The sequence below is a fragment of the Leptinotarsa decemlineata genome, unplaced genomic scaffold, assembly GCF_025532065.1.
Source record: "Leptinotarsa decemlineata unplaced genomic scaffold, Ldec_3_MD MMD2_tig00001719_RagTag_RagTag, whole genome shotgun sequence".
NCBI classification, from domain to species: Eukaryota; Metazoa; Arthropoda; class Insecta; order Coleoptera; family Chrysomelidae; genus Leptinotarsa; species Leptinotarsa decemlineata.
In genome coordinates this window covers 5,345,313-5,372,941 of record NW_027412569.1, presented here as the reverse complement: position 1 = coordinate 5,372,941, position 27,629 = coordinate 5,345,313, and the positions used below count along the sequence as shown (strand labels likewise).

Genomic DNA, 27,629 nt, shown 5'->3' with positions numbered 1-27,629 from the left:
TTTGAAATTTATAACCTTCGTTTTTTTCTTAGTTTTACAAAGATTACTGAACTATTCACTTACCAATGTATACTAGGTAATTATTTTTATATTTCTTTATAATACATGCTATCCCCTAGGTTAAGTTGTAAAACAGCTGAACTTCGCCCTTTTATTAATTTTTGTATCTACTTCTTCTTTATGAACAATGTATGTCAATGAATAAAGCCCATTTATTATTATTATTATTATATATTTAGTATTTATGAAAAAAGAAATAAATACCCATTTTTATAATGAGTAGCATAAGAAGTGAAAGATACAGAATTTTCCCTGAAGTTCATCGGTTTCCCCAAAACAATATTGATTCATCCCGAACGTCATATGATTCGCGGTGATGACTTGCTTAGAGAAACCCCGCTACCACCGACAATTCGCGAGAAAGTGTACGACAAGGTTCTGCACGTGACCACTACGGTATCTAGCTTAAAACCGTGGCGCCTTCAACAACATCACCACTCGCGATTCAGTCTTGTAAACGACCCAAACCGCAACTTTACAAGAGGAATCGACATGCCTGCCACTGGCGAAGACCATATACAGGACGTCGTCGACGACGTTGCTACGTTCAGCGACGCTGCGGCGTCTTCCTCGTCGGACGAAGAAGTTGTGTGTGACGGGTACGTGAGGGCCCCTACGAAGACAGCCATAACATCTAGGAAAATGGTTACTTTCGAGAGTTTACCTACCAGGAAGGACCACGAAGAGTTCATCAGGAAGTGCGTCGATGTTTTGCTGAAACAAGCCGTTTTCGAAGGTACCGACAGAAAGAACAAAGTGCTCAACTACGAGAGCCCGGAGGAGCTGCAGAGAATCTTCGACTTCGGTCTCAAGTCACTGCCTTCAACCCACGAAGATCTATTGCAGCTCGTGAAAGACACCGTTCAGTATTCGGTTAAGACGGGACATCCTTACTTCGTGAATCAGCTGTTTTCTTCGCTGGATCCTTATGGGTTGGTTGCCCAGTGGTTGACGGATGCCTTGAATCCCAGCGTTTATACCTACGAGGTGTCGCCTGTGTTTACTCTTATGGAGGAGACCGTTTTGGAAGAGATGAGGAGGATCGTGGGTTTAAGGATGGCCGGGGGATGGAATTTTTTGTCCTGGAGGGTCTCTGGCTAATGGATATGCTATTCACTGTGCCCGGTATAATTTCATGCCTGATGTTAAGGTAAGAAATTTTGGTTTGGTCCTATATCGAAGTAATAGTATTTTACGTTAATAGTATATTACGTAGTATAATATTTTAATACCTTTATGATATTTTATAAACGAAATGAATGACGAATTTTATTTAGCAGTTTGATTTTGGTTAAAACATATACAGTGTCATCTCCAAAGTATGTACCTAATGTAAAACTTATTTATTAAGGGTTTTTCGACAAAATGTTGTTCTTGATAAAAGTTTGTGCATCACCTAAAACTAAATATGCATCAACAAAATACAGTAAAACACACGTAATATACGAGGAGCCTTCAAATATTTGATTTTGAGACACGAGTAAAGTACTCTTATTTTGAAAAATCTCGCAAAATGTTATTTGAAATAGTTGTTCAGCATTAAAAAATACATTCAGATTTGAAGTCATGGCTATCTAAGCGAAGTTTTATTTTTTTACCCATTTTATTTCAGTCGGGACTACGATAAATCGACAGCATCCTCTATACGACGGTTCATTTCAAAAGCCTGTAATATTATGAATTACACAACTATGGTGTTGACCACAGTCAATTTTATTTGAAGAGCAAAATAATTTTCGAAGTTTTTGGTGCAGTTATTTTAATTTTTTGTTAACACCGAAAATCACTCAAAATTATACTGTATTGTATGTAACAAGAACTTAATATTCAATAATATCAAATCACAAAACATCAAAATGAAATAGGTAATTCGGAACAAACTTATTGATTTTCTTGAGATTGTTTTGTCTAAAATGATTCTCCAAAATAATCTCTAGAAAATTATTTTACTCTTCAAAAAAATTGACCGTGGTTAACACCATAGTTGTGTAATTCGTAATTCGTTCGATTGATGACTTATTTATTTTGTAGAAATTCATGTTGAATATAGAATAAAGAAAATACTTTTGTCTAGTTTCTACTGTATTTATTTATGACGCAACTTGACAATTTGTGGTAGTTACTTGAAAATGGCCTTATAAGCCGAAACCGGTCGTAACGAATAAATAAACACAGTAGAAACTAGACAAAAGTATTTTCTCTATTCTATATTCAGTAATTCGTTATATTACAAGCATTTGAAATGAAACGTCGTATACAGGATGCTGTCTATTTATCGTTTTAGCAAAATTATTTTCGAAGTCCACATTTTAAAAAAATGGGTAAAGAAATAAAACTTCGCTTAGATAGCCATGAATTCAAATCTGAATGTATTTTTTAATGCTGAACAATTTTTGTCAATAACATTTCCCGAGATATTTCAAAATAAGAGTACTTTACTGCAGCTGAAAGCGCAAATGTGCCACTGGAATCAATGAAGTTTCCCGGACCGCCAATTAATTTTTATTGTTACTTTACTCTTGTCTCTAAATCAAATATTTGAAAGCTCCTCGTATATTACGTGTGTTTTACTGAATTTTGTTGGTGCATATTTGGTTTTAGGAGATGCACAAACTTTTATCAGGAATAACTTTTTGTCGAAAAATCCTTAATAAATAAGTTCCCCATATGGTGCATACTTTGGGGATGACATTGCATGAAAAATTATAATTGGAGTTTATTTTATACTTTTCTGATATTTTCCATTCACTGAAGTTGGTAACATATATTCCACAAGTGAAAATACTTAAAGATTAATAATAGGTATCAATAGATGTATGGATTTAATAACATCTGTTGCCTAGCTCTTGCTTCATTCATTTTTTCAATTGGTACATGAAAAAAGGTGTAGTTAAAACTCTGCAAAGTGAATACAGCACAATCCAAATTGAAAAATGTGTATTTAGGAAAAAATAAAAGCGAAAAGGTATAAGTAATAAGAATATATAATGTTCAAAATTTCATTATTTGAAATTAAGAAAGAAAGCATTATAAAAAAGAAGTTATTATCTTTATTTACATTTACAATTAATTATTTGATTAAGGTGGTAATGGTTGAAATAACGTGGTTTTTGAAGAGTCAGGAAAATTCTTTGACATTCCGATACAACTTGTAATAGAAACTGTCGTTGTTCTTCTTCTTTTGTCAAACAGTAATTGCAGTCTTGGATTAATTTTACCTCTCTTTCAGCTGTGTCATTGACAGCTTTGAAACCGTTCACTATATTTTTGCTTTTAATAAATGTGCATTTTCACGCCATACATCAGAATCCCTATTTAAAAATTATGTATCAATTTTGAATCTTAAGGTACCACTTCAATCTGATAATTAATTATAAATGTAAATAATAATAATAACAACGAAAGTCATTTTTTGTAGAGGAAAATCAGTTTTTTATCGACCTTTTTTGGACAGCATCCTGTATACGACGGTTCATTTCAAAAGCCTGTAAATTGTAAATTATAATGGAGAACTTTAAACAAGTGTAGAAGGGAAAACTTTTTAGGCTACCCCGATAAGTTACTGCGTAAAATCAAAGTATTTTTCACAAAGAAAAATCTGCTATTTATCAGAAACTTGTTATTGAAATATTTCAAAACTCCTTTGACATCTGTCGAAGAAGTAGAGAAATAAATAATCAAAAAGGAATAACTGCCAATATTTCAAGAATTTTTTTTGTCCATTTCTGAAGACGAAGGCAGATTTTGGCCTCCGAAACGTTAAGATAAGTATTGTATTATTTCTTAGCAATTTTTTTGATAGGCAAAATTGTTGAATAAGATAAGTTACTGATAAATAGCAGATATTTCTTTGTGAAAAATACTTTGATTTTTACGCAGTAACTTATCGGGGTAAACTAAAAAGTTTGCCCTTCTACACTTGTATAAAGTTCTCCATTATAATTTTTATATTTTCCAGATTGTGGAAGGTAACAAATACCCAAAAAAAGTCAATAAAAAACTGATTTTCCTCCACAAAAAATGACTTTCGTTGTTATTATTACTATTTACATTTATAATTAATTATCAGATTGAGGTGGTACCTACTGGCCTAAATAACGTGGTTTTTGAAGAGTCAGGAAAATTCTTCTGACATTCCGATATAACTTATAACAGAAACTGTCGTTGTTCTTCTTATTTTGTCAAACAGAAATTGAAGTATTGGATTAATTTTACCTCTCTTTCAGCTGTGTCTTTGACAGTCTTGAAACCGTTCACTATTTTTTTGCTTTTAAATAATGTGCATTTTCACACCATAATCAGAATAAGTATATCATTTTGTATTAATTTCAATTCTTTTGAAGAAATTTGGAGTTTGATGAGAAACAAAAAACTCAATATCTTAGTCGACTTGATGTACACTGAGTTTTGCTTTCACATCTTTATCATCACATGTTTTTTTACATCGAAGAAAGATAATGCGATTTGTTCAGAGTTGAGGTACCACAGATAATTTATCATTTAAGACAGTGCCTTGTCTGCAAGTTCTTTATCGATTTCTCTATAGTTTACAAGAGATTTTAAAAATTGTAGGTCTTGATTGGTGGTCAAAGTGGGTTTGGGGGCGTTGAACCACGCTTTTACATAAATGTTCATTGAAAATGAACAAATATGAGAGATAGCTTTTTTTTCTAAATTTGTTAATGTTAATTGTTGCTTGAAAAGATATATTTTGATGAAATAAATGGCCTTTGCCATCCATCTAGCGTGATGAATGGGACCAGGTACTTGCTTTTGAGTAGCAGCCGCTGCAATTCCAACTACATGATTGTGCCAAGACATAATGGTGTCCATTTTAACTCCCAACAAACTCATCGAAGCAGTAAGCGGAATTGTCTGTCTTGACATTATTATATCCGGTTGGGAGGCATTTATCTTCTCGCAGAAAACCAATGCCTGGATTTTTGGTGATATTCAATTGAACCTGAGTACTTTCACCCCAATTCAAAATCAGCCCTAGATCCTCATTAACCATCCAACTCATGTGTAATTACAACTGCATCCAGTTGTAATTACACATGAGCATCCAGTTGTAATTACACATGAGTTGGATGGTGATTCTGGCATAACATATCACAGGACAATTTTTCAAGTTTCAACTATTAGCAGTTTTTTCCAATAATCTTCGGTACTACCTCTTCACTTAGTCGCTTTGAAGCATCGGTTCCTCTGCAGCTTCTAGGACTTATTGCGTTTTCCCTCATTTCCATGACACCCATTTCAACAATATTGTTCCCTGTATTAGTCTGCATAAGTCTCTTGCTGAACACAATTTGGGTTGTGCATAAATTGTTTGCCTCTTCTGATCCAAAGCCTCAGAAATATGACAAGCTGGCTCTGTTCCTTTGTTGCATCGCCTGCCGTAACGGCCCATGTTGTATAGCCCTATTTTGTTCAGGTGTCTTTTGAGTATCCCTGTTACTATTCTGAGCCGTTCCTTGCTATGTTGAAGTAGTTTTTTGGTCCTTTTTCACACTGTCCCTTTATGAAGGTTTTCCTGGGTATGTTTTCCCAGTTGTCACTTTTCTTATGACTTATTTTTCCAATCTGGTTCCGCACCAAAGATTTTGGTACCCCCACAGCTGGTTCAGGGGAGTTTGAACCTTTTTATTTCTCTCCCCAATATATCCTTAGTTTGAATAAAAGTTTGTAAGATGGTGAAAAGTTTTGATAATTTCAATGTTAGGCTTGCTGAGGAAAGCAAAGAACACTATTTCTTGGTGGAGATTGAGATATTTATTTTGAAGAATTTTTCGTGTATGTGGCAGCGCAAAAAAAAATGAAAAGGTGACCGCATTTAAAAGGAGCATCTACCAAACTTCGCAAATTCAGATATAAAATAGTAACAAAAATAATAGGTATATTTGCATTTGTAGCATTCAAAATTTGACATGAACTCAAATAATTTCATTAATATTCAGGATAAAATGATGGTCGAAAAATGATTGTGTCCCTCAAGTTTAGTTGTAACCAATATATTTTTGATGAATGAGTTTAAAAATCTCATCAAAAAATGTGTATTAAAAACACATTGAAGCAACTGGGCCTTTTTATTCATTTTTAGGCTACAAGAAATCTCGGGATTGCTGAGCTTCTAGATTCAAATCGCAAAGGATTTGCAAATTGGACAAAGTCCCCCTTTGCAATTAATTTTATTGCATAATTGATAAACTCCTGAAATAATCAAGTAATTAAATGAATTAATCACAATCATCTATTTGATGAATACTTCATGAGATTACGCATTTAAAAGCGGGCATAATTAATGCTCTTGAATATGGCAATATAAACGGGTTGATAAATTTGTCAGTGGTTCTCATACACGTAATTTTTTTATGTTCATATCAAAACGTGAAATTTATTTGTATCTGATGGAGAAAGTCTTCATACTTTGTAAATCGAGGGTTCCTCGTTGCTATTTCACAAACATTTGTTGAAACCTATCATATATTTTGGCTTGTCAGTGCTTTTGAAGATATATCTACAGAATGAGTCAACGAGAAATGGATGAGGTCGATTTGTTATAGTTGGCACTTGGAAAAAATTGCTCAATCCCATCTATATTTTTCGGAGAAATACTTTTGGTTTTCTATTTCTCCATCTTTTAACAAAAATGTGGGAGTCTTTCAAACTCTATAGAACTCTATAAAAAGATGTGTAGATCATGCAAAATAGTAGGTAGGTAGGTAGGTCTAAAGTGAGTGGGTCTATTCGACCCTCCACCGCAACCCATAAGGGTTCATTGTGGCTAAATGCAAAATAGTAACTCTCAGACATAAACTGGAAGAAAAATCATTGAATTATACAGAAAACACTTCCTGTACTCTTGAAAATTCCTAATGGAATTGAATCAGATTTAATTCACAGGATTGCTACACAATATAGTATATGAAAGAAGCTTAGCCATAGGGCTTAGTCAACTGTAGTTATTCGACAGGTATAACTGCAACTTCTATAGCTTCATTTTCATCTATTTCATTTCAAAGATTTTTTGTAGGTCTATTCTGTTTCCCTAGATTTGACAAAGGGTTCAGAAATGTATTTTTATTGACATCTTTGTCCAGTTTCTGGACAACGATGCAATAATATTAGTGCACGTACTGTTTTCATCATAAAGTTTAATATCAATAATTATTCGCTATTATATAATTCATTGTGAACAGAATTATACCTCTTTGGGATATTTCTCACTGTTTTTATGGATCAATAACCTTCCACAATTTGTTGAATAAACAGAGCTAAATCAGTAGAGAATCTGCAGGAGTGTAGGTACTAAAAATCAAATTGAAGAGTTCATCTCGAAAAGTTACTGCGTGATATAAACTACTAAAGAGTCCAAATAATCAGTAACCTGTCATAGTCATAAATTTTGCCTACAAATTGAGAAAGCAGTACATTTGTTTTTTGGTAGATTTTATTCAAGAACCGAGAAGAGAAATCGATGACCTTTTAGGCGAGGTATCGCTTGATTACTGATCCTTTTTTAAAATTATTGGTTCTACCTCACCTCACTAAGAGGGTGGAAGTGACAAGTTTGTAAATGAGCGCAAAAGATGTTCCCTTAAAAAAAGAAACTCTACGGGTATGCGCGATTTCTGTTTATTTTATCTGAACGCCAATTACGAGAACAGTGTTTTAGAACAGTCATCTTTGAATTCTTAGATTTACTAATTTCTTGAACCGTCTTTCATTTTCAGACAAAAGGACTCCATTCTCTTCCTCGTCTAGTGCTCTTCACTTCTGAAGAAAGCCACTACTCCATCAAGAAACTAGCTTCTTTCCTCGGGATTGGATCCGATAACGTCTACTGCATCCAAACTGACAAAAGAGGCAAAATCAAGATCAGCCACTTGCGTGAAGAAATAGAAAGATCATTATCGGAAGGAGGGGTACCCTTCATGGTATGTGCCACTGCTGGGACCACCGTGTTGGGTGGATTTGATCCTATTGAGGAAATTGCCGATGTTTGCCAGGAGTACAATTTGTGGTTGCATGTTGATGCTGCTTGGGGTGGAGGGGCTCTTATGTCAGCGAAGCACAGAGGACTGATGAAGGGAATTGAAAGGTATTTATAAAAATGTTTTGGGGGAGTAGACTAGTCGAAAGTAGATGAGTTTTGAATGGACTGGAAATTAAGAAAACAAGTATCGCAAAAAGTACAGAGTAGAGCATACTATGGTTCAGTGCATTGTCACCTGGCCTTTGGGGTTCTTGCATTGGGCACAATCTCATCAACCACAGATACTTTTGTAGAACAAAAAAAAATCTTGAGAGGAGCAAACTTCAGATAGTATATATGCGTGAAATGTAGGTTCACACACAACTGTTTATTTATACAGTGCATACGGAAACCAGTTATCTGAATTCAAAACAAGAAGAATCGTTATGTAGAGAAATGAAATACATTTAGAGCGAAAGGTTATTTTCATACAAATTTTGTCCGACTTTGATATCTTCCTTCTTTGAAAGTTTAGAGGTGAGCGACTATTTACTGTTTAATGGAAGCTATACTGCATATCCATTAAACTATAAATAAATAAACAGTTTTACCAAAACGTAACACGGGTTTTGCCATACAGTGGCTTCTTCTAGGTACATACTCGATGCATTATATACCTAATTTTTCAATTTGAAGTACCTAAATTTCAAGTAGCTGAGTGTTACCTGACCATTTGATGTTTTATGTGTACCTGAGTTTGTAGTGAATTAAACTACCTGAGCTTATGTACCAGTTTGCACATTTGAAAAAATATTTAGATACGGGTTACTTAATTCAATTTGGTTCAATTTGTTGGTTGTTTGGTTGGTTTGTAAGTGATAAACTTCTACATCGCTCAACCGATCGTGATGAAACTTGACATGTATACGTAATTTTTTATAGAGAAGGTTTTTAGGTCTGTAAATCGCCACCAGATGGCGCTGTAGAACAATTTTTTGAAAGCACTGTTCTATAACGCTGCGCACGCCCAAGTTCGTTGATTCTGATTCTGTCAAAACATTGGAACAGCAGCGATACAGCAACATAGTACTAGTTTTGAAATACCTGAAAAAATCTGTAAAAAAATAAAGAAATTATCTGAAAAATAAATATATCAAGCAAAAAACTTAAATTAAAATAAAATAAAATACAAGCAACAACCAAAATAAAAATAAAACCATTAACACGAGATGAAAATAACGTTTCGATTGTTAGTATCGACAATCGTCTTCGGGTGATAAAATTATTAACAATGCATAATTACATTTTCATCATCTTCCTCTGTTGCTCTGGCAGTACGTTGGGAAAAAAGTATTTGATTGAGTAGTACTAATTGAAAAATCATGTCGTAGATGTGTACTTCTTTGTGCTCTACATGAATCATATAGATTTTGGTTTGACAGGGGGGCAAGTCTCGATGATAGTGACGTCACAGACATTTTTGAAACTAGGATTTTTGTGTTTTGGTTTGTTTCCGGGTTTTGCCGTGGTATTCTCTGGCTGCAATCTTCGAACGTTTCAACTGCAACTGTGGCAGTCATCTTCAGTGGCCGAAGTTCTCTTCTGATTCAGTGCTACGGATGGTGGTTTCGGATCTGATCCCTAGCACCCTCACAAAAACCAGGCCACCAAACGCTGACTGCGACTCCAAGAATTGCATTTACCGGATACCCTGTGAGTGCGGCAAATTCTACATCGGTGAAACTGAGAGGCTATTGAAAGTTCGCATTGCCGAGCACAAGAAACACACAAAACGAAGAGAAACCAGCAACATGACCCATCAACATGACATCAAGTGGTCCCAAGCTGAGATCATCCACAGGCAGGAACACTGGTTCAGGAGAAAATTCAAAGAAGCTGCATACATTCAGTCAAGCGTAGAGATACGCAACATAATAAAGCGGAAAACGGTAACTCCCGCCAAAGGCCATCTCCCGCCAAACGGCCATCTCCCGCTAAACCGGTTCAGCGGAGAGGTAAGAGGGGATAGGTGAAAGCACTCGTATGAGCTATAAATAGTCATCTCTCGGAAGTCCAGTCATCAGTGCTCGGTTGCACGGTACTGAGGCCGTGGGGTCGAAATTCAACTGAGAAGGGGTTGTCACAGAATAATCTCGGTTTACAACCCTCCGAACATTCGTCTACTCCCAGAATCTCTGGATGAACTGCTGATGGGGAGCAACATTCCGACAATTGCTGCTGGCGACTTCAATGCCAAGCACAGACCTTGGAGCAGAGCCACAAATCGAAACGGCCAAGCGCTCCATGCGCATGTTGACAGACATGAATATCTCGTGCTGGGACCAGATGAGCCTACGTACTATCGCGGGCAGACTAGGCCTGACGTACTAGACATCGCGCTTCTCAGAAACGTCACTCTGACCAGTGAAATTTACGTTCTGTCGGAACTGGATTCTGATCATAATCCAGTAATCCTGGTACTGGGCGATGATCTTCCTCCCCCTGAGTATCGCGTGAGATCTAAGACGGACTGGGATGTCTTCACAGCCCAGCTCGAAGAGATGCGCGCCCCTCCTGAGGTACTCGACTCTCCCGACGAACTCGACGCGGCAGTTGAGCGTTTCGAGCTTTCCGTGAATGATGCGTTTCGAGCGGCCACCTCCAGGGAGGAGTGTCCGCTGAAGAGCTACAACGAGTTTCCCCCTCGTATCAAAGCCTTGATACGAGAGAGAAACCGCCTGAGAAGGCTCTACCAGCGAACCCTTTTCCCAGGGGACAAAACAGCGGCGAACAGGATGGCCAATCGTGTCAAACAGGCCATCAATGAACATCGAAACGAAAGGTGGGAAGAGCTCTTGGAATCCTTCGAACCTGGGAGTGACGAGCTTTGGCGAGTCACTCGTAGGCTCAGGGGGAAGAAGACTGCTCTCTCACCCATTCACGGAGAGCGCGGAGTGTGCTACTCCCCCGCCGACAAGGCGTTAGCCTTTGCAGACACGATGGAACGTCAGTTTCAACTTAACGTTGACGACGACGACGACATCGACCGCGATATGCTGCTGGAAGACCGGGTTCACCGACTTCTCAGGGAGGATGACGACGACGACATCCGTCCAGCTTCTATGGAGGAGCTGAAGGGTCTCATCAAGGCTGCGAAAGCAAAGAAGGCTCCGGGAGCCGATTCAATAACTAACAAGTTGTTGAAGAGACTCCCGGAAAACAGCGTTGAATTCTTGCTGAGTCTTATCAACAGTTCGTTGGCCCTCAGACACTTCCCTAGAAGGTGGAAGCATGCGATCGTCGTCATGCTCCCGAAACAGGGTCAGAACCAGCTGTTCCCGCAGAACTATCGCCCGATCAGTCTACTCTCGTCGGCGGCTAAGCTGGCTGAAAGAGTCGTTCTGCAAAGACTCAACGAAGAAGTTGAGGACCGAAATGTTCTGCCTAATGAACAATTCGGCTTCAGGAGAGATCACTCCACTGAACTACAGGCTCTAAGGTTGGTCGAGAACACCATCAGCGAGCTGAATAACAACAGAAAAGTACATATAGTACTTTTAGATATTTCAAAGGCCTTCGACCGAGTATGGCACGAAGGCCTTATACATAAGCTAAACGCGCTCGACCTACCTCGGGGCCTGATCCGGTGGATCGGATCTTTCCTGAGAGGCAGAACCTTTCAGGTTAGAGTAGAGGGCTCTCTGTCTGACAACAGAGAGATCCTCGCTGGAGTGCCACAGGGGGCCGTGCTCTCTCCGACGCTGTATTCACTCTATACAAGCGACCTGCCCAGGTCCGATAGAGTGAAGATATCCCTGTACGCCGATGACACGGCTCTACTCTCATCTTCCATGGGGCGTGAGCTCGGCGTCGTCTACATGCAACGCGCATTGGACGACCTCGAGCGCTGGTACCTCGAATGGAAGATCCGAGTAAATCCGGAAAAGACTCAGGCGATAACCATGGGGAGATTACTATCTTCTCCGGCCAGAAAAGTGAGAGTCTCTGGAAGGGAGATTGACTGGCAAGCGCGGGTAAAGTACCTCGGCCTTTTAATAGACCGTAGGCTCACTTGGAACCCGCACATCATGTACGTTAAGTCCAAGATCGAGGTCGGATCGCCGGTCTGTACCCTCTGATCAACAGAAAATCCAAGATGAGTCTTAAAAACAAAATCATGATCTACAACTCGATGTTCAAGCCTGTCATCATGTACGCTTCAGGCGTCTGGGGACAAGCGGCTCCGTCCAACATTTCCATTTTGGAAAGGTTGCAAAATAAGCTAATTAGGATGATTGTGAATGCTCCTTGGTTCGTGCGGAATGAAGCCATCCGCAGAGATTTGCAGCTGCCTTCCATTCGGCAGTCCATTCAGTCGAGGAATGAGAGAGTTTTCGAAAAAACGGAAACTCACGAAAACCCGTTAGTTAGGGAAGCCACAGATTATGCTGTAGACGACCCCTCCCGATATAGAAGGCCCCGACACTCTGTCGAATGAGGCCCTCATGTCCCCCGTTAAAGGATGAATAACTTTTTCATCCATCCCACCCCAGCCAGGTAGGGGTATCCCGTGAAGGGCGGCACTGATGTCTAAGGACTTCATGCCGTCATCCATCAGTCATGTACCCATTGGCCCATCTCAAGGCCAATGATCAGCCGAAAGGGTAGGGGAGCTGGTCTCCAAATCCTGAATGAACTGAAGATGATCGTCTGTAAGTCCAGTCATCACACGAAGACGATTGTGGATACTAATAATCGAAACGTCGTGAAGTAACTTGGCCTGAAATCTTTGGATTTTAAATCACCATGAAACATTGCCAACCATCTTCAAACATTCATTTTATAATTTTTTTTTTCGGGAAGTGTGTTTTCCATGTAAATAGAATATATGTTATTCAGGTACCTAACTTTTTATGCCTGTTTTACTGCAATTTTTGAGTTACTTGAGCAAATTATGTTGATTCTGTAATAGTAATAGTGGTCTACTACATACGTTTACTTTCATTATTTAAGAAAATGACAATAGTAGTAATATGAAACCGATGATATTATTTTGGCACATCTAGCACGGAGAGTTTTCTAGTTCATTACTTTCATTTCAAGCTCAGACAAGTGAAGACAATTAACGAGGTATTCATTGAAAATAATAAGTACTGAAAATACCTAATAACGTTTAACTTACATTATGTCTCACTTACGTATGAAACGGAACTAATTTACATTAAATAACGAAAGGAATTTTTATGACTAGCCATTAGAGGCCATTCAATTCACAGCTCCTAATAAAAAAAAATCAACTAACTTTTCGAGATTTTTATTAACTGAAAAAACTAAACGTAAAGAGCAAAATTCACTCCTTCAAAAATATTACACAAAGTATCTCTTTGTAATTCAAACAACGATGTTTGTTTGATCCAATGTATTATTCATATACAGAGTATCTCTTTTTCGACAATCAACCGTTGTGCATCTTAAATTATGGTTGAACGAAGAATAGTTTCAAGTATCAAAGTCCTGTATTATTACAAATATATTACCTGATGAATGATGTATGGCTTGTTACGATTTAAAGCTTTCTGACCTACCTTGTATACAAATCAGTGTTATCATGGATTTCCATCTTAAGAATGATTAAACGAGTAAACTCATATTGAGTACCGTGACCTTCTAAAATGATTATTATCATAATAATTATTATTATTTCTGATGTATCGCAATGAAACGTTATACTGTCCGCAACTGGTTAAGGTGTCGGACGTAGGATTAAATGAAAAAACGAATTGAGCAGGGAAATATCGCTTGAAAACATAGAAGTATTTTTTTTATTATATCAACATTAGTTATATTTCATGGGGATATTGAAAAATGCTATTTTGTGAAACACTACATCACATTTTGAATGTGACATTTCGAATTTGTAGGCTCATAAAAGAACTGCTTTTCGAAATGCGGATCTGGCTATTTTTTCTTCTTTTAGATACAATTTATTGACGACACGTTGTATCTTCTAAACGTTCTATTGTTTTTCTGCCTTTCTATGCAGATGAAAATCAACTCACTACCGAAATTTTTTAAATATAGTTATTATCCAGTTTTATCTCATTTCATCCACTGTGGCACTGTTTATCATCCATGTTTAAAGAAGAACGACAGGTGTCGCATATAAAAAGTTCAAAACTCTTGCATCAGCTCAATATTTGGTATCAGAAGCTGAGGATACACTACAAAAACACACTTTTGTCTATTTTCCACTATATTTCTTTATTGTTGACCGGTTTCGGCTATTATTATTATTATCCCAAAACCTACATTATATTGAAAGCTTTGTTATGTTCATGGATTTTACAGGTATATGAAACGCAGGTACCGGATATCAGGTATATCAGATATATCAAATCATTTATGCTAGAATAATATAGGTATAAATTACTTGGATTTAAATGTAATCAGTTAGTTTTGAAAATGGTATAATAGCCGAAACCGGTCAACAATAAAGAAATATAGTGGAAAATAGACAAAAGTGTGTTTTTGTAGTGTATCCTCAGTGAACATGAATTTCCACAAAATAAACAAGTCGTCAATCGAAGAAGTGGTATCAGAAGGTTCATAATTTCACACAAATTAGTAGATTTGAAGTGGTTGAATATGTTCAATCGTAGACGTTTTTATACAACATGCATATTCTTTAAAATAATCAAATATTGGAATCCTTCTTACTTCCTGAATTTGCGTAAAAAGATAGTGTTAAACATTCCTATATATAAAAAGAAAATATTTATACGACCTTTCTTCTAAAATATCTCCTCCACAATAAATTATCTCCATAAATGGGAAAACAATTGTTTTAACATATCAGAACCTTTTTTTTATAATTAATACGCTTTTATTAGCTTCACCTGTATGTATGTATGTATATATGTATGTATGTATGTATGTATGTATGTATGTATGTATGTATGTATGTTTTTTTGTTTGTAAATCTCAAGCTCGGGATCTGTATTTGACAGAAATATCGACATTATTGCTCGATCTATTCGCGGGCAGATGGCGCTGTACGTAATCTCCTTGATATAATTCGAACTCACTTTACATGTATTTCTTCATTTGAAAAAAGTATTTTTTTATAAACACGCGCGCCTGCTGCCTTATTTGTAATCCTTTATTGCGCGCCTGCTGCTTTGGGCTTGGTAGCTGATATATATATTCAGGCTCCCTCTCCGGAATCGGAAAATATCAATGGTCATTTTTCTAAACAATATACGGCTTATTGATCCCAAAGTTTAGATAAAATCAATATAGTTTAAAAAGACTAAAAAACACGCTTTTATAGCATACAAAACTAAAAAATGAAAACCAAATATAGTTTATAAAACTAAAAAACACGCTTTAAAAGCCTGTTTTTTAGCTTTCTAAACTATATTTGTTAAAAGCATGTTTAAACAGCATCTGTTCAGCACTCAGAATAACTTGGTCCGAGGCGAGAATCCTGAAAAAGGTTTTAGCTATTCATATATCTCTATATCTGTATATTATCTTCTCTCTTCTTTTTTTCTCCTTCTTCTTTTCTTCTCTTCAAGCCCTAACGGTATTGGTGGAAGAGCAAATGTGAATGCAAATTCGCAATCTGATCCAAAAGCCATTTGCACATCAAATACAAAGTGTTTTTATTTTTCTCTCTCCTGTATTTTTTGTTGTTATCTTGTTATTTCAATGGGCAATACATTTATCATTATTCTTATTTATTGGTCTTATTGATGAAACCATATGAAAATAATTTACTTTTTTGGTGACAATTGAAAGATTGATTGCTACGTATGACATTTGTGGCAACATATTCAGCTGCAATTTCATCAGAAGGAAAAGTGTGATCATTATAAACTAAAAAGCATTGATTATTTTTTCAACATATCTTCAAATCAATGAAAATCAGATATAATATACGATTGAACAGCGAATGTTTGAAAACTATACTATTTGCATAAATTCCTGATTTGGATATGGGTTCTGGAAAGCCTAATTAAATTTCCATAGGTATAGAATTTCATTTTTACGTGCAATTGGTAGTATTTCAGGAAGCGGAACTAAAAGAACATTGCCTCGACATTATTCAACTTTCATATTCGCCTCAACCAGCCTACTTGTAAAAGACAAATCAAATGTTCAAAGACAGTTGTTTCATTTACGGTTATTACATTTAAATGATTTAATATGTACTCTGGGTCAAACTTTCTTGCGAATTGCGAAAATGACGGAATTTTTAATTTCTTGGGAAAGAAAGTTTTTGGCTTTCTATTACTCCATCTTGATACAAAAAAAGGGATGAAGGAATCTTCCAAAGAAAGGAAGGAAGTACTGATATCTGCTTTTTATTCCACAACGAATGTTTGAAATACAAACTAAGTAGAGAAAAGTATCTTTTGTATAATTCAGTGTTCATATAGAAGTATTTGTTTCGAAAGGAATTTTTTTCTTTCGTGTAATTTGATGTTTATATGAAAGTAGCTGTTTCAGGAGGAATTTCTTTCAGTTCGTGTCTGAAAGTTAATTCTTTGCATGATCTACACATCCATGTATATAGTTACTTATTTTTAAATTGATTACTTCCTTCCTTTCTTTGGAAGATTTCCTCATCACTCCTAAAAATATAACCCCTTCAATTCTAATTTCTATAAGGTAATGAATATTTCGAAATAAATTTACCTGAATCATTTCAGCATGGTCGGATATAATTCAATATCCTGTAGTTTGTTGTCCGTTTCGGCCTAGTTCGAGGAATGTTATTCTGAAGGAATTCGATTTTCAATTATCGGAAATCATCGACTTACAATGACGAGTGGTCAAACAGCCCGAAACCGGTCTGCAAGTGTGTTTTAATAATTGAAAATCTATTGCGTCAGTTGTATCGCCAACAGCATATGCAGGAATAACTTCAGTGAAGAATCCTGCACTGACACCGGTCGGATATAATCCAACGCCCTTCGTGATATTCGCCTGGGGGGTAGTTGTTTTCTGATAGGTGTTAGTTCATTAACCTACAGTGTAGGGAGTTGAAACTGAACTGAATAATTTGTTCAATCAAATGATTTGATTCATAGCCAGTCTTCAAGTATGCCCACTGACTATATGTGAAAAACAAATCATTATAACTTTCATCATTTTTAATGAAAATCATTCAGTTCCGTCCCAAAGTATTTGAAATTCTTATACTTACCCCTTCTACAATCTATCAAAACTCTTTCATCAAGATGCAAATTCATAATTCGATAACAATTCCTTACTGATACATTACAGTTAACGATAAAATCTTCATGTTTCAATGAGATCCTTGACTTTCTTCAGTGAACTGATCTATCCTTTAATTACTCAAATCCTCGATAATTGAAAACCTTCAATTATATTGCAATTATATGAATTATTCATTTTGAACATTTTTGCAATTTACCAGAAACCTTGATTGCTAGTTACCGATATTGACCAAGCAGCTCTTTCACATCATCATTGAAACAGACAATGAAATAAGCAGGAGGTACATCGATATCATGAAATATTAGAGAGGTTCGCTATGACGGAAACAAATTGTGCCTTGGAAGCTAAGTAGTTGAAGACTATACAGGGTTCGATGTGATTGTCTTCTTTCGGGATACAAGTTTAAATACATTTCCGATGTCCTAACACTGTTTCTATCATATTTGTAATAAATTTGTAACATATCTTTTTTCTTCATTCGTGAAAGCCATTTTTGGCCAAAAATTCAATAACTTGTACAATAACAAAATGTCATTGAGTGTAATAAATTGAAAGTCAAATTTAGAAACATCAATATCAAGGCCTATTATGATAACAATTAATTTTTTTCAATATTTCCAATTTTTGGAAACAGAATGATGACTTATGATGATACATCATTGAAAAGGTAAAATCTGGTTCTATTCAAAACAGAAAGAATCCAATGTAGCTCCCTTAGAAAAAATAAAGTTAATGATGGTGGTCCGAAGAAGAAACGTCGGATAGCAAATCTGAAAACACCATTATGTAGCACGGAAAAAGTGGTAATGTAGAAGTGCAATTCATTTTAGAATCCTTTGATATTGAATCCTTTTGATTTCCTGATATCTCCGGATATATTCGGAATTTCAGAACTTTCTTAACGGCATATTGTTAGTCAGGTGAAAGCGCAACTTTGCCTCAATTTAACCATCTTCGTATCTCTCATAGTTTCCGAGATTCCAATGATGAGGTTTGAATTCGAAACACCCTGTAAATGGAGTAATGGAAATGAAATAATTTATCATGAAACTGAAAGTACTGTACATATTTTTTATGGCATCAAAGTTGATGTTTTATTGTACATAATTATGAGGATTAATTCAAACATTGTTACCCAAAAAACAGTAAAGAAAACTTACCAATGAGATTTTTTTGATTTTCACTATCAAAGGTTTACAAAACTGTGACACGTGTTTTGCTATACAATAGCTTTCTCAAGCAGGATTTGATTACCTTCTTTTGGACTGAAACATTTTATATTCTAAAAACATTATTTTGATCTATGACCCGATCAGATAATTAATTCCAATCTAGTTTTAATTACCTGAAAAGAGCGGATACAATTAATATTACATATTAATTATTCAATGGCGACAAAGCATAATTATTTCGTAAGAACATATTAAGAAACGGGAAACTATTAAACTTAATTTGATTCTTTATCAGATATTGGAAATTTTTGTGCTTATTATATTCCAGAAGGACAATTTATGCACTCCCGATCTATCTGACCTTGTCCTTGTTATTTTCAATATGCATACTCAAGTTATCATTGGTTTACGGACCACTTTTGATGATTTCTGAGAGGGAATTTTGAAATTTAACAGATAATATCAATCATGTGAATAGTAATGAAGCTTGTGATGCATTGTTTGGAATCTTTGGTATCTCTGACCTGTATCTGTAGAGTAGGGAGGGTAAGTGTAGGCCGGCCCACAGTACTCAGGCCACATGTGACCCATTGTTCATCCTCCCAAGGAGTTGTCCTCCTAGGCCATCGTCCATCTTGTCCTTTGCAGGAAGGTGGACAGGTCGCTAGGTGACATCTCCTTTATATCGGCAGGTGTAGGCGAAGACTCGCTGAACACATACTCTCTTATTGACGATAACTTCGGACATTCGCATAGGACATGCCTGACAGTTTCATCTTCCTGTTCACATATCCTGCATAGAGGTGTGTCCACTAGCCCCATATTGTGGAGGTGTTTCCTCAGCTGACAGTGGCCAGTCAGAAATCCTACTGTTAAGCGTAGATTTTTCCTGGTCGTCAGATATTTCTTCGGCGCCAGCTTCCTAGGGTCGCCAAGGGTGATCCTGGCAAAATTGCATCCTTTGATTTCATCCCATCTCTTTAGGGATTGAGCATGGGTGTGACTTTTGGCTAGTTCCTCTATTCTCGAAATCATCAGGCCGAAGGTGCCACTGGGTCCTAAATTTCTTAGTCCAGCCGCTTCCTTGGCTAAAGAGTCGGCAATGCGATTACCTTTACTCCTGTCGTGCCCTTCAATCCACCTCAGGATAATATTATTATCTATCGATGCTTTGGCTAAATCTTGGTGGCACTCTAGTACTAGCCCTGAAGTAACACGTCTGTTCAAGGCTAATAGGGCTCGTCCACTATCAGTGCAGATTGTTACGTTTTCGCCAGAAATTCCTTTCCTGGTTATTTCTTTTGTGGCGATTGAGATACCAGCCAGTTCTGTTTGAACCACGCTGGTATTTTTCCCATTCTCCACCTAATCCTTAGGCTTAGTGATCTGAAGTACACTCCACATCCTGAGCCTTCTTTGGTTTTTGAGCAGTCTGTATATATGCGTATTGCATTTGTAGCATCTGACGCTGTGTACTGTTTCATTTGTATTTTGTAGTGTTTATTAAACACAAACCCGGGTTCAACTGCATCTCTGATTGCCTGCAGCAAAGGTTGCGCAGTAAGCGCTTCTCACCACAGGCTCAGCCTCAATTAACCCATTCCTACTTCGAGGTTTACACCAGCCGTACGCAATCGTAACATGGCCATTAACGCAACCTCCTTAACGTACAGGTCCAGAGAGGTCAGACCTTTGGTGTACTAATGAGTATTACTGGAGTTTTTTCCCAACACCAACCATTATTTTAATACCTCGACATGTGTTTCGATCACCAAGTGATCATCTTCAAGAGGAAGATAATCGAGGTGTTGAAATAACGGTTTGATGTTGGAATAAAACTCCAGTACTATTCAGATATATAGCTATTATTACAAAAATATCATAAAATGTATTGGTCATCATGTAATGTATAAATTGATTTTCAGGGCGGATTCGGTAACTTGGAATCCTCATAAGCTCTTGACAGCGCCACAACAATGCTCTACCTTATTACTGCAACATGAAGGCATTATGGCAGCGGCAAATTCTACCCATGCCGCATACCTCTTCCAGAAAGACAAGTTCTACGATACAAAATACGATACAGGTGGGTACACTTGAAAGTAGTTGTTTCAATCTACTTGTGGTTGATTTTTGCAATATTCAAATGAGTGACCAGACTGCCTATTTGAAATTTTCTTGCTGGTAAGTTAGTTTCGAAAACAATAATTTCATCTATGCAAATTACCTGGACCTGACAAAGGCGTTTGACTGCGTTTCACATGATATTTTACTCGAAAAACTTTAATATTACAATATTCACGAAGAAAGTGTAAATTTGATAAAATCTTACTTAGAGAATGAAAAGTTTTCTCTACTCAATATACAATATGGTGTTCCCCAAGGGTCCGTTTTAGAACCACTGCTTTTTCTTGTGTTCATAAATGACTTGCTCTATTCATCTCCACTACCAAAGTTTATATAATTTGCTGATGACAGACGTTCATACATTCAGGAAAAAAACTAAGTATCCTGATCTCCACAGTTGAAACTGAAAAAAAAAAAACAAATAGAACCATGATTCCTATCAAATAAACTGAAAGTCAATGAATCGAATACAGAATATATGCTTTCAGTATGAGAAATACTGGTGAAATTAGACTCACATTCAAGTGTACCATATTTTTAGGAGTTTACATTGACGAAAAACTGACCTGTCAAAACATTGTGAAGAGACATTGTGAGAGACTATCGACCTTAACTTTCTCACTATAAAGTATTTTAAAAATCGTGAGCTTGAGTAGGTACCTTACTCACAGCCTATCACGGTCTCACATACTTAGCCTAGCAAATCTTCATTATACAGAGAAGACTTGTGTATGAGTATATACCCTGTATATACTCATACACAAGTCAATAAAAATATCCTCGGACAGTCAAGCGGCGTTGGAAGATCTTGGCTCCTAAGAGCAACGTGTAAATTGGTGGCAAATTGCCAAAAACGACTCTCCTCGATAGAAAGACTTAACAGATAGCCTCTGGTTTGGATTCCGGGCCATACTGGCCTGGAAGGCAATGATGCTGCTGAGGCAATGAGCTGCTAGCAGCTTCATCGGACCAGAACCTGTCATTGGCATCACTTTAGGCTTTGCCAAACAAAGATTGAACACCTGGATGGCAAGAAGATTTATGGACTTCTGGCAGAATCTTCCACGATTGGCTCGCTCCAAGGCGTTTATTCACCACCCTTCGAAGCTTCATACCAAACAGTTGCTGGACTACAATAGGGATGAACTTCGATGTCTAACAGGCCTTCTTACAGCTCACTGTCATTTGAAATCATCATATGCAGAGACTCGGACTGTCGGAAGACAGTGTCGGTCGCCTCTGTTTAGAAAATGATGATACAGCAGAGCACATACTTTGTGTCTGCCCCGCTGGGGATCGAATAAGGTTTTTAGAATTCGGCAGAGCCGTACTCTAACTATCTGCCCTGAAAGACCACTCACCATATAAATTAATCGGCTTCGTTAGAAAGAAATATATATATATATATATATATATATATATATATATATATATATATATATATATATATATATATATATATATTACAATGCCATTGAATATATAAACTTCTCCCAAATTCATGACTACCCTACACGAAATCATCAAAACATTCAAGCCAATTACCTGAGACTGTCAAGAACAGGTGATGGTATCTCCTTTTAGACACCCAAGCTATACAACGCCTTCTCTGCAGAAAGGAAGAAAATAGAACTCAATAATTTCAAATTAAAAAGCAAACATTTACTTTCACAATATGTCTTTTATGATGTCAATGAGTTTTTCAATGGTACTCTCACATTTCAGAACAACTCAATTATACACATTTTGACCTGATTTTAATGACTGTCAGACTTTGAATGTGCAATTTTATCTTCTTCTCCAAGCTCTTTTCTACCTATTATTTTTGTAATTGTTTTATGAACAACTTGAAATGACTTGTGTAAACACTCTTGTGTCCTAGCACCAATAAAGAATTTGAATTTGAAGTCCTATATACAAGCCGTGTTTAGCTATTGCTATCACGGAAACGATAAGACCTAGAAAGGCGATTGAATCGGTCGAAAGTTTTCAATTTTATGGAACTGGAATAATCTCTTTTCGGATCGAGAATATCACCGTGTGTTTTTGAAATATCCGCGAAAAACTAAAATTGTTGAATTTCGTTTCTTGCATCTACCGCCTCCAACTCGAATGATATACAGTGTCACACATAAAGTCCGCATCGAATGGGATTTTTTTTGTTCATCTCTTCAAGCAACTTTTGATATCTCCATTAGGTTGTGCTTTAAAAATGATGCCAAATGACATGCATATGCATATGATCAAGTGATTTTTCTTCCTTGTCCAATTTGACATTTTTTCCAAAAAATGTTCAGAAAGGCAGTTATTGTTCGAAATTTCGTAATTAGTAAATCAAAGTTTAACTGTTTGAAAAGTGCAGTAAAGAATAAATTATTGACTTTTCATTGACATTGTTTTTTGATTATGCTTATGTATCAAGCTATTTCGCAAAAAGTTGAAGTGAAGTGAAATATTTATCTGTTTTTAAAAACTGTATCAACTTTATGTCATTTTTGGCATAATGTTTTCAGGTGTTTTAAATTTTTGCGAAATAAGTTGTATTTAGAATTGCAATTGGTAAAAAAATTGCGTTGGACAGATAAGTTAGGCATAAAGCACTAACTTTGTTGAGGTTTGGTTGAATTTGAGAAATCGGCAAATGTCAAATTTTCGAAAAACTGTAAAAAAATTAAATTTGTACTAGAGAGCTGAAAATTGGTATATGGGTAGAAATGAAAAAACAATCATCTTTTCTCTTTACCGATTTTCGAAATTTCGAGCAATAACTGCTTTTCTGAACATTTTTTGGAAAAAATCTCAAATTCGACAGGGAAGAAAAATCACTTGATCGGTCATATGCATGTCATTTGGCATCATTTTTTAAGCACAACCTAATGGAGATATCAAAAGTTGCTTGAAGAGATGAACAAAAAAAAATCCCATTTGATGCGGACTTTATGTGTCACACTGTATAAATCATTATATTTGTTATTGATATGAACCAATTTTCAATGCGAAATTCTGTTCATTAGATGTCATCATTAACTTTTTTTTTGATAACGGACCTCTAGTTTCTTCATCGATTTTTGTAGCCACTGTAATAATGAGTCTAGCTTTGTATTACAATACATGTGTTGTATTAAAAACAGTGAGGTTGATGATGAAATTTAATGGACGAAACGTGTGGTTCTTTGCGCTCCCGTAATTATCTCTGATATACCAATTGGAAACATCTCTCTGACTTAACTGAAAATTTTGATTTTTCACATTGCAGGAGACAAACATATCCAGTGCGGAAGGAGAGCCGACGTTCTGAAATTCTGGTTCATGTGGAAAGCCAAGGGAACCTCTGGTCTGGAAAAACACATCGACAAGGTTTTCGCCAATGCCAAATACTTCCTAGACAACATCAAAAGCAGACCAGGTTTCGAACTAGTGTTGTCAGAACCAGAATGTACCAATATATGCTTTTGGTACGTTCCTCCAAGTTTGAGGACCGCTGATAAATCGGATTCGGGTTACAAGCAGAAACTCCACAGCGTAGCCCCCAAAATGAAAGAGAGGATGATGAAGGAAGGCTCTATGATGGTTACCTATCAGGCTCAGAAGGACTATCCGAATTTCTTCAGGATAGTTTTCCAGAATTCTGGTTTGGAGAAATCCGATATGATTCACCTTATTGAAGAGTTTGAAAGACTTGGTAGAGATCTTTGAAACTGGTGAATATTCGGGGGCATCCTGTCTTCACCTCTGATTCTTTGTGACAAACTTTCCTGAAATGTGAATAGGATATAAAGAACATAACAAGATAAGTAACCTTTCAATATTTCGCTTGCTAGTTATAATTTAATTCGCAAAAAAATCACAAAGATTACTGGTAAAGACCAAGGAATGTTCCTAGAGCTACTTTTATTATTTATTACTGAAATAATATTATTGTGAATATAGAGTGCCTATTTATATTCAATCGTTGATTGTGGTTCTTAAAAATGAACCAGTTTGTGAACCAGTCACTCATGAGGTGGTTTATTATGAGAACTGTAGTGATAATTTAGTACCTATGATAGTCTGTATTATGTATGTTCAATATTTATTTAGTGAAATAAAAAATCATTGCACGTTGAAAAAACTTTCATTTTCATCTATTTTAAAGTAGAATATGGCGTTTGAATGACATTCGTGAAGACATAGAAACAGAAAATTTGAATACAAAACTTTCGAACAGGAAAGTTTTTAGAAGATGAAAAAAAACCACATCAATGACAATGACTTCCTTTACGGACCTTGAATTACAGAGGTTTCATTTTTATTTGTCAGCTTTAAACATTCATTAATAGCCGAGGATTTTGGAGTTACTACGTCATTTTAGAAAAAATGAATATTTGGACAGACAACTAATATAACACTGAGTACTCAAGAAATTATGTATATTTGCTAATTTGAAAGTGGAGCATTTTTAAAGACATCACGGAATCTATTTCTCAATATGACCTTGCTTTAGTGCCACAGAAAGTAATGTAAAAATGGCATAATCTTTCTGTGTTTCTCTATTGATTCACAAAAAAGTATGTCCAAATTCATGGGTTGCAAGAGAATTTTTCAATTTTTTCAAGACTTTCGAGGACTTCCAATACATTATTCAATAGAGCCGTGACCCTAAGATGTTTATGGAAAATTTCTTTGCTTGTCTACTTTCTTTCAAGTTGATTTTTTTAAACTTTTCCACGTATGGTAGTCTTCTTGAACACATTAAATTTTTTGGGCCCGAGCGATATTTCTAAAACGTTTTTCATGTTCAAATCGAAAGGGTTATATTTTTAGGAGTGGCTGATTTTTGGGAAATAAAGTTTTTGGCTTTCTACTACTTCCTTTCTTTGGAAGAATTAAACATTTTTTTGTATCGAGATGGAGTAGTAGAAAGCCAAAACTTTATTTTTCATGTATTGTGAAATTGACTCTCACTCAAATTTCGGCCCGGGGCGGGTACCTCGGCGGTTTTCCCCTAAATCCAGGTCTGACTAGCATATAATTTTTTAGTGATAATCAAACACCATATGCGCCATCTAGCGAAGCTGTAACACAACGCTATTTACAGAAATAAAATACTGGCCATTTGGATGTCAGTTAGTTGATCAACAGATGTCGCCACATGATACGAATGTAGAACCAAATAAAATAATACAGAAATGAATGTTTTCAGTAGCGTACTGAGGGAGAATATTGTGGGTTGAGAACTTCCTTACTCCCAACAGATGTCGCCACATGATACGAATATAGAACCAAATAAAAGAAAGCTAGAAATGAATATTTTCAGAAGCGTACCGAGGGAGGTACGCTTCTGTGAGTTGACAACTTCTCTACCCCATTAACAAAATCAGAGTTATTTTCGAAGTATTTCTAAAATATTGTATAGATTTAGTAAATTTGTACCACCACCTGGGTACACTCTTCAGAATTTACATAAAATGTAGTTTGAAAGGAATGGTTCTTCAGAAAGGACAATACACGAAGATCATACGGGACCCTACTGCATCAATTGAAAAGAAGGTGTACCCGACTTTGAAAAATCACTACGTCTATTTTTCGGAAAAAGAGATGTCATCGCTAACACCGCACCACAGTAAGCCTCATCACTTGTATGGATTACCCAAAATCCAAAAGAACGATATTCCTCTCAGACCGATCATTAGCTCCAGAGATTGAGCTACTCAAAAATTGTCCAGATTTTACTACCAATAATAAAACCACTTCAAGGAAAAACATCATCTATTCTGAAGAATTTAAGGCATTTTGTCGAACTACAAGGGGCAATCGAAGTCACGGAGCAGAATCAACTAATCAGTTTTGACGGGAAAAGCCTCTACACCAACGTTCCTGTCGAAGGAGCAAATCATACAGAGGAAGCTATTCGAAGACAGGAACCTGGAAGATAGAACAAACTCACCGATACAAGTAATCATGAAATTACTAGGATGTTGTGTACGAAACTGCTATTTCCAACGACGACGATCAAGGACGAATTATTTACGAAAGATGTGGGATTCTAGTATACCGTGCTTTCGAGCTCTGTAATACAAAGACAGATCTCGAGAAGGAAATTGGCATCATCAAAAATGACCTTCAATGAAATGGTTACTCCAAAGTGATGGTGGAACAGACTTTGGCTAGGAGGAAAAGAAGCCGTCACAACCAGTACTTGTACTTCCTTACATCAGAAGATCGTAGGAAAGGATGAGAAGAATTGGGTCCGAGTATAACATCAGAACCTGCTTCAGATTTGGGAACACAATCCGTAGCAGCCTCACGAAAACCAGGCTACCAAACGCGGACTGCGATTCAAAGAATACCCAGCGAGTGCGTTGAATCTTACATCGGTGAAACCAAGAGGCCATTGAAAGTTCGCAATGCAGAGCCTAAGAAATACATAACGCTCTTGGTGGAATCAAATGTGCCAAGTCACTTGCACACCTTCCGTGAAAATATCTATAAAAGAGAGACAAATCCCCCACCTTCCTTCGATGTTCCAGATGTTCCAACATGCACGATGAGACTAGTTTTGAACTCGAGCAATGAGAGACTGAAGGAACATAATTGTTCATGAGCATTTTGAGTCTTTGAATAGACAGCAATTGAACCCAGGTTTGTGTTTAATAAACCCTACAAAATACAAATAAAACAGAACAGAGAGTCAGATGATACAAATGCAATACGCATATATACAGACGGCTCAAAAACCAAAGAAGGCTCAGGATGTGGAGTGTACTACAGATCACTAAGCCTGATGAATAAGTTGGGAATGGGAAAAAATACCAGCGTGATTCAAACAGAACAGACTGGTATCTCAATCGCCACACAGGAAATAACCAGCAGAGAAATTTCTGGCAAAAACATAACAATCTACACTGATAGCAGACAAGCCCTATTAGCCTTGAACAGACAACGTGTTACCTCAGGGCTAGTACTAGAGTGCCACCAAGATTTAGCCAAAGCCTCGGTAGATAATAATATAATCCCGAGGTGGATTGAAGGGCACGACAGAAGTGAAGATAATCGCATTGCCGACT

General features: G+C 36.5%; 1 protein-coding gene across 1 annotated transcript; it reads left to right on the top strand.

Annotated features, from left to right (window-relative positions):
• The first annotated feature begins 480 nt into the window (after window positions 1–480).
• black (glutamate decarboxylase-like protein black) lies at window positions 481–24,683 on the top strand. Its single transcript, XM_074176358.1, is given in 5 exon segments — window positions 481–1,112; window positions 1,114–1,210; window positions 7,797–8,164; window positions 20,382–20,542; window positions 23,840–24,683. Coding segments are annotated over 5 exon segments (1,626 nt in total). The 5' UTR covers window positions 481–552; the 3' UTR covers window positions 24,280–24,683.
• Window positions 24,684–27,629: the final 2,946 nt, after the last annotated feature.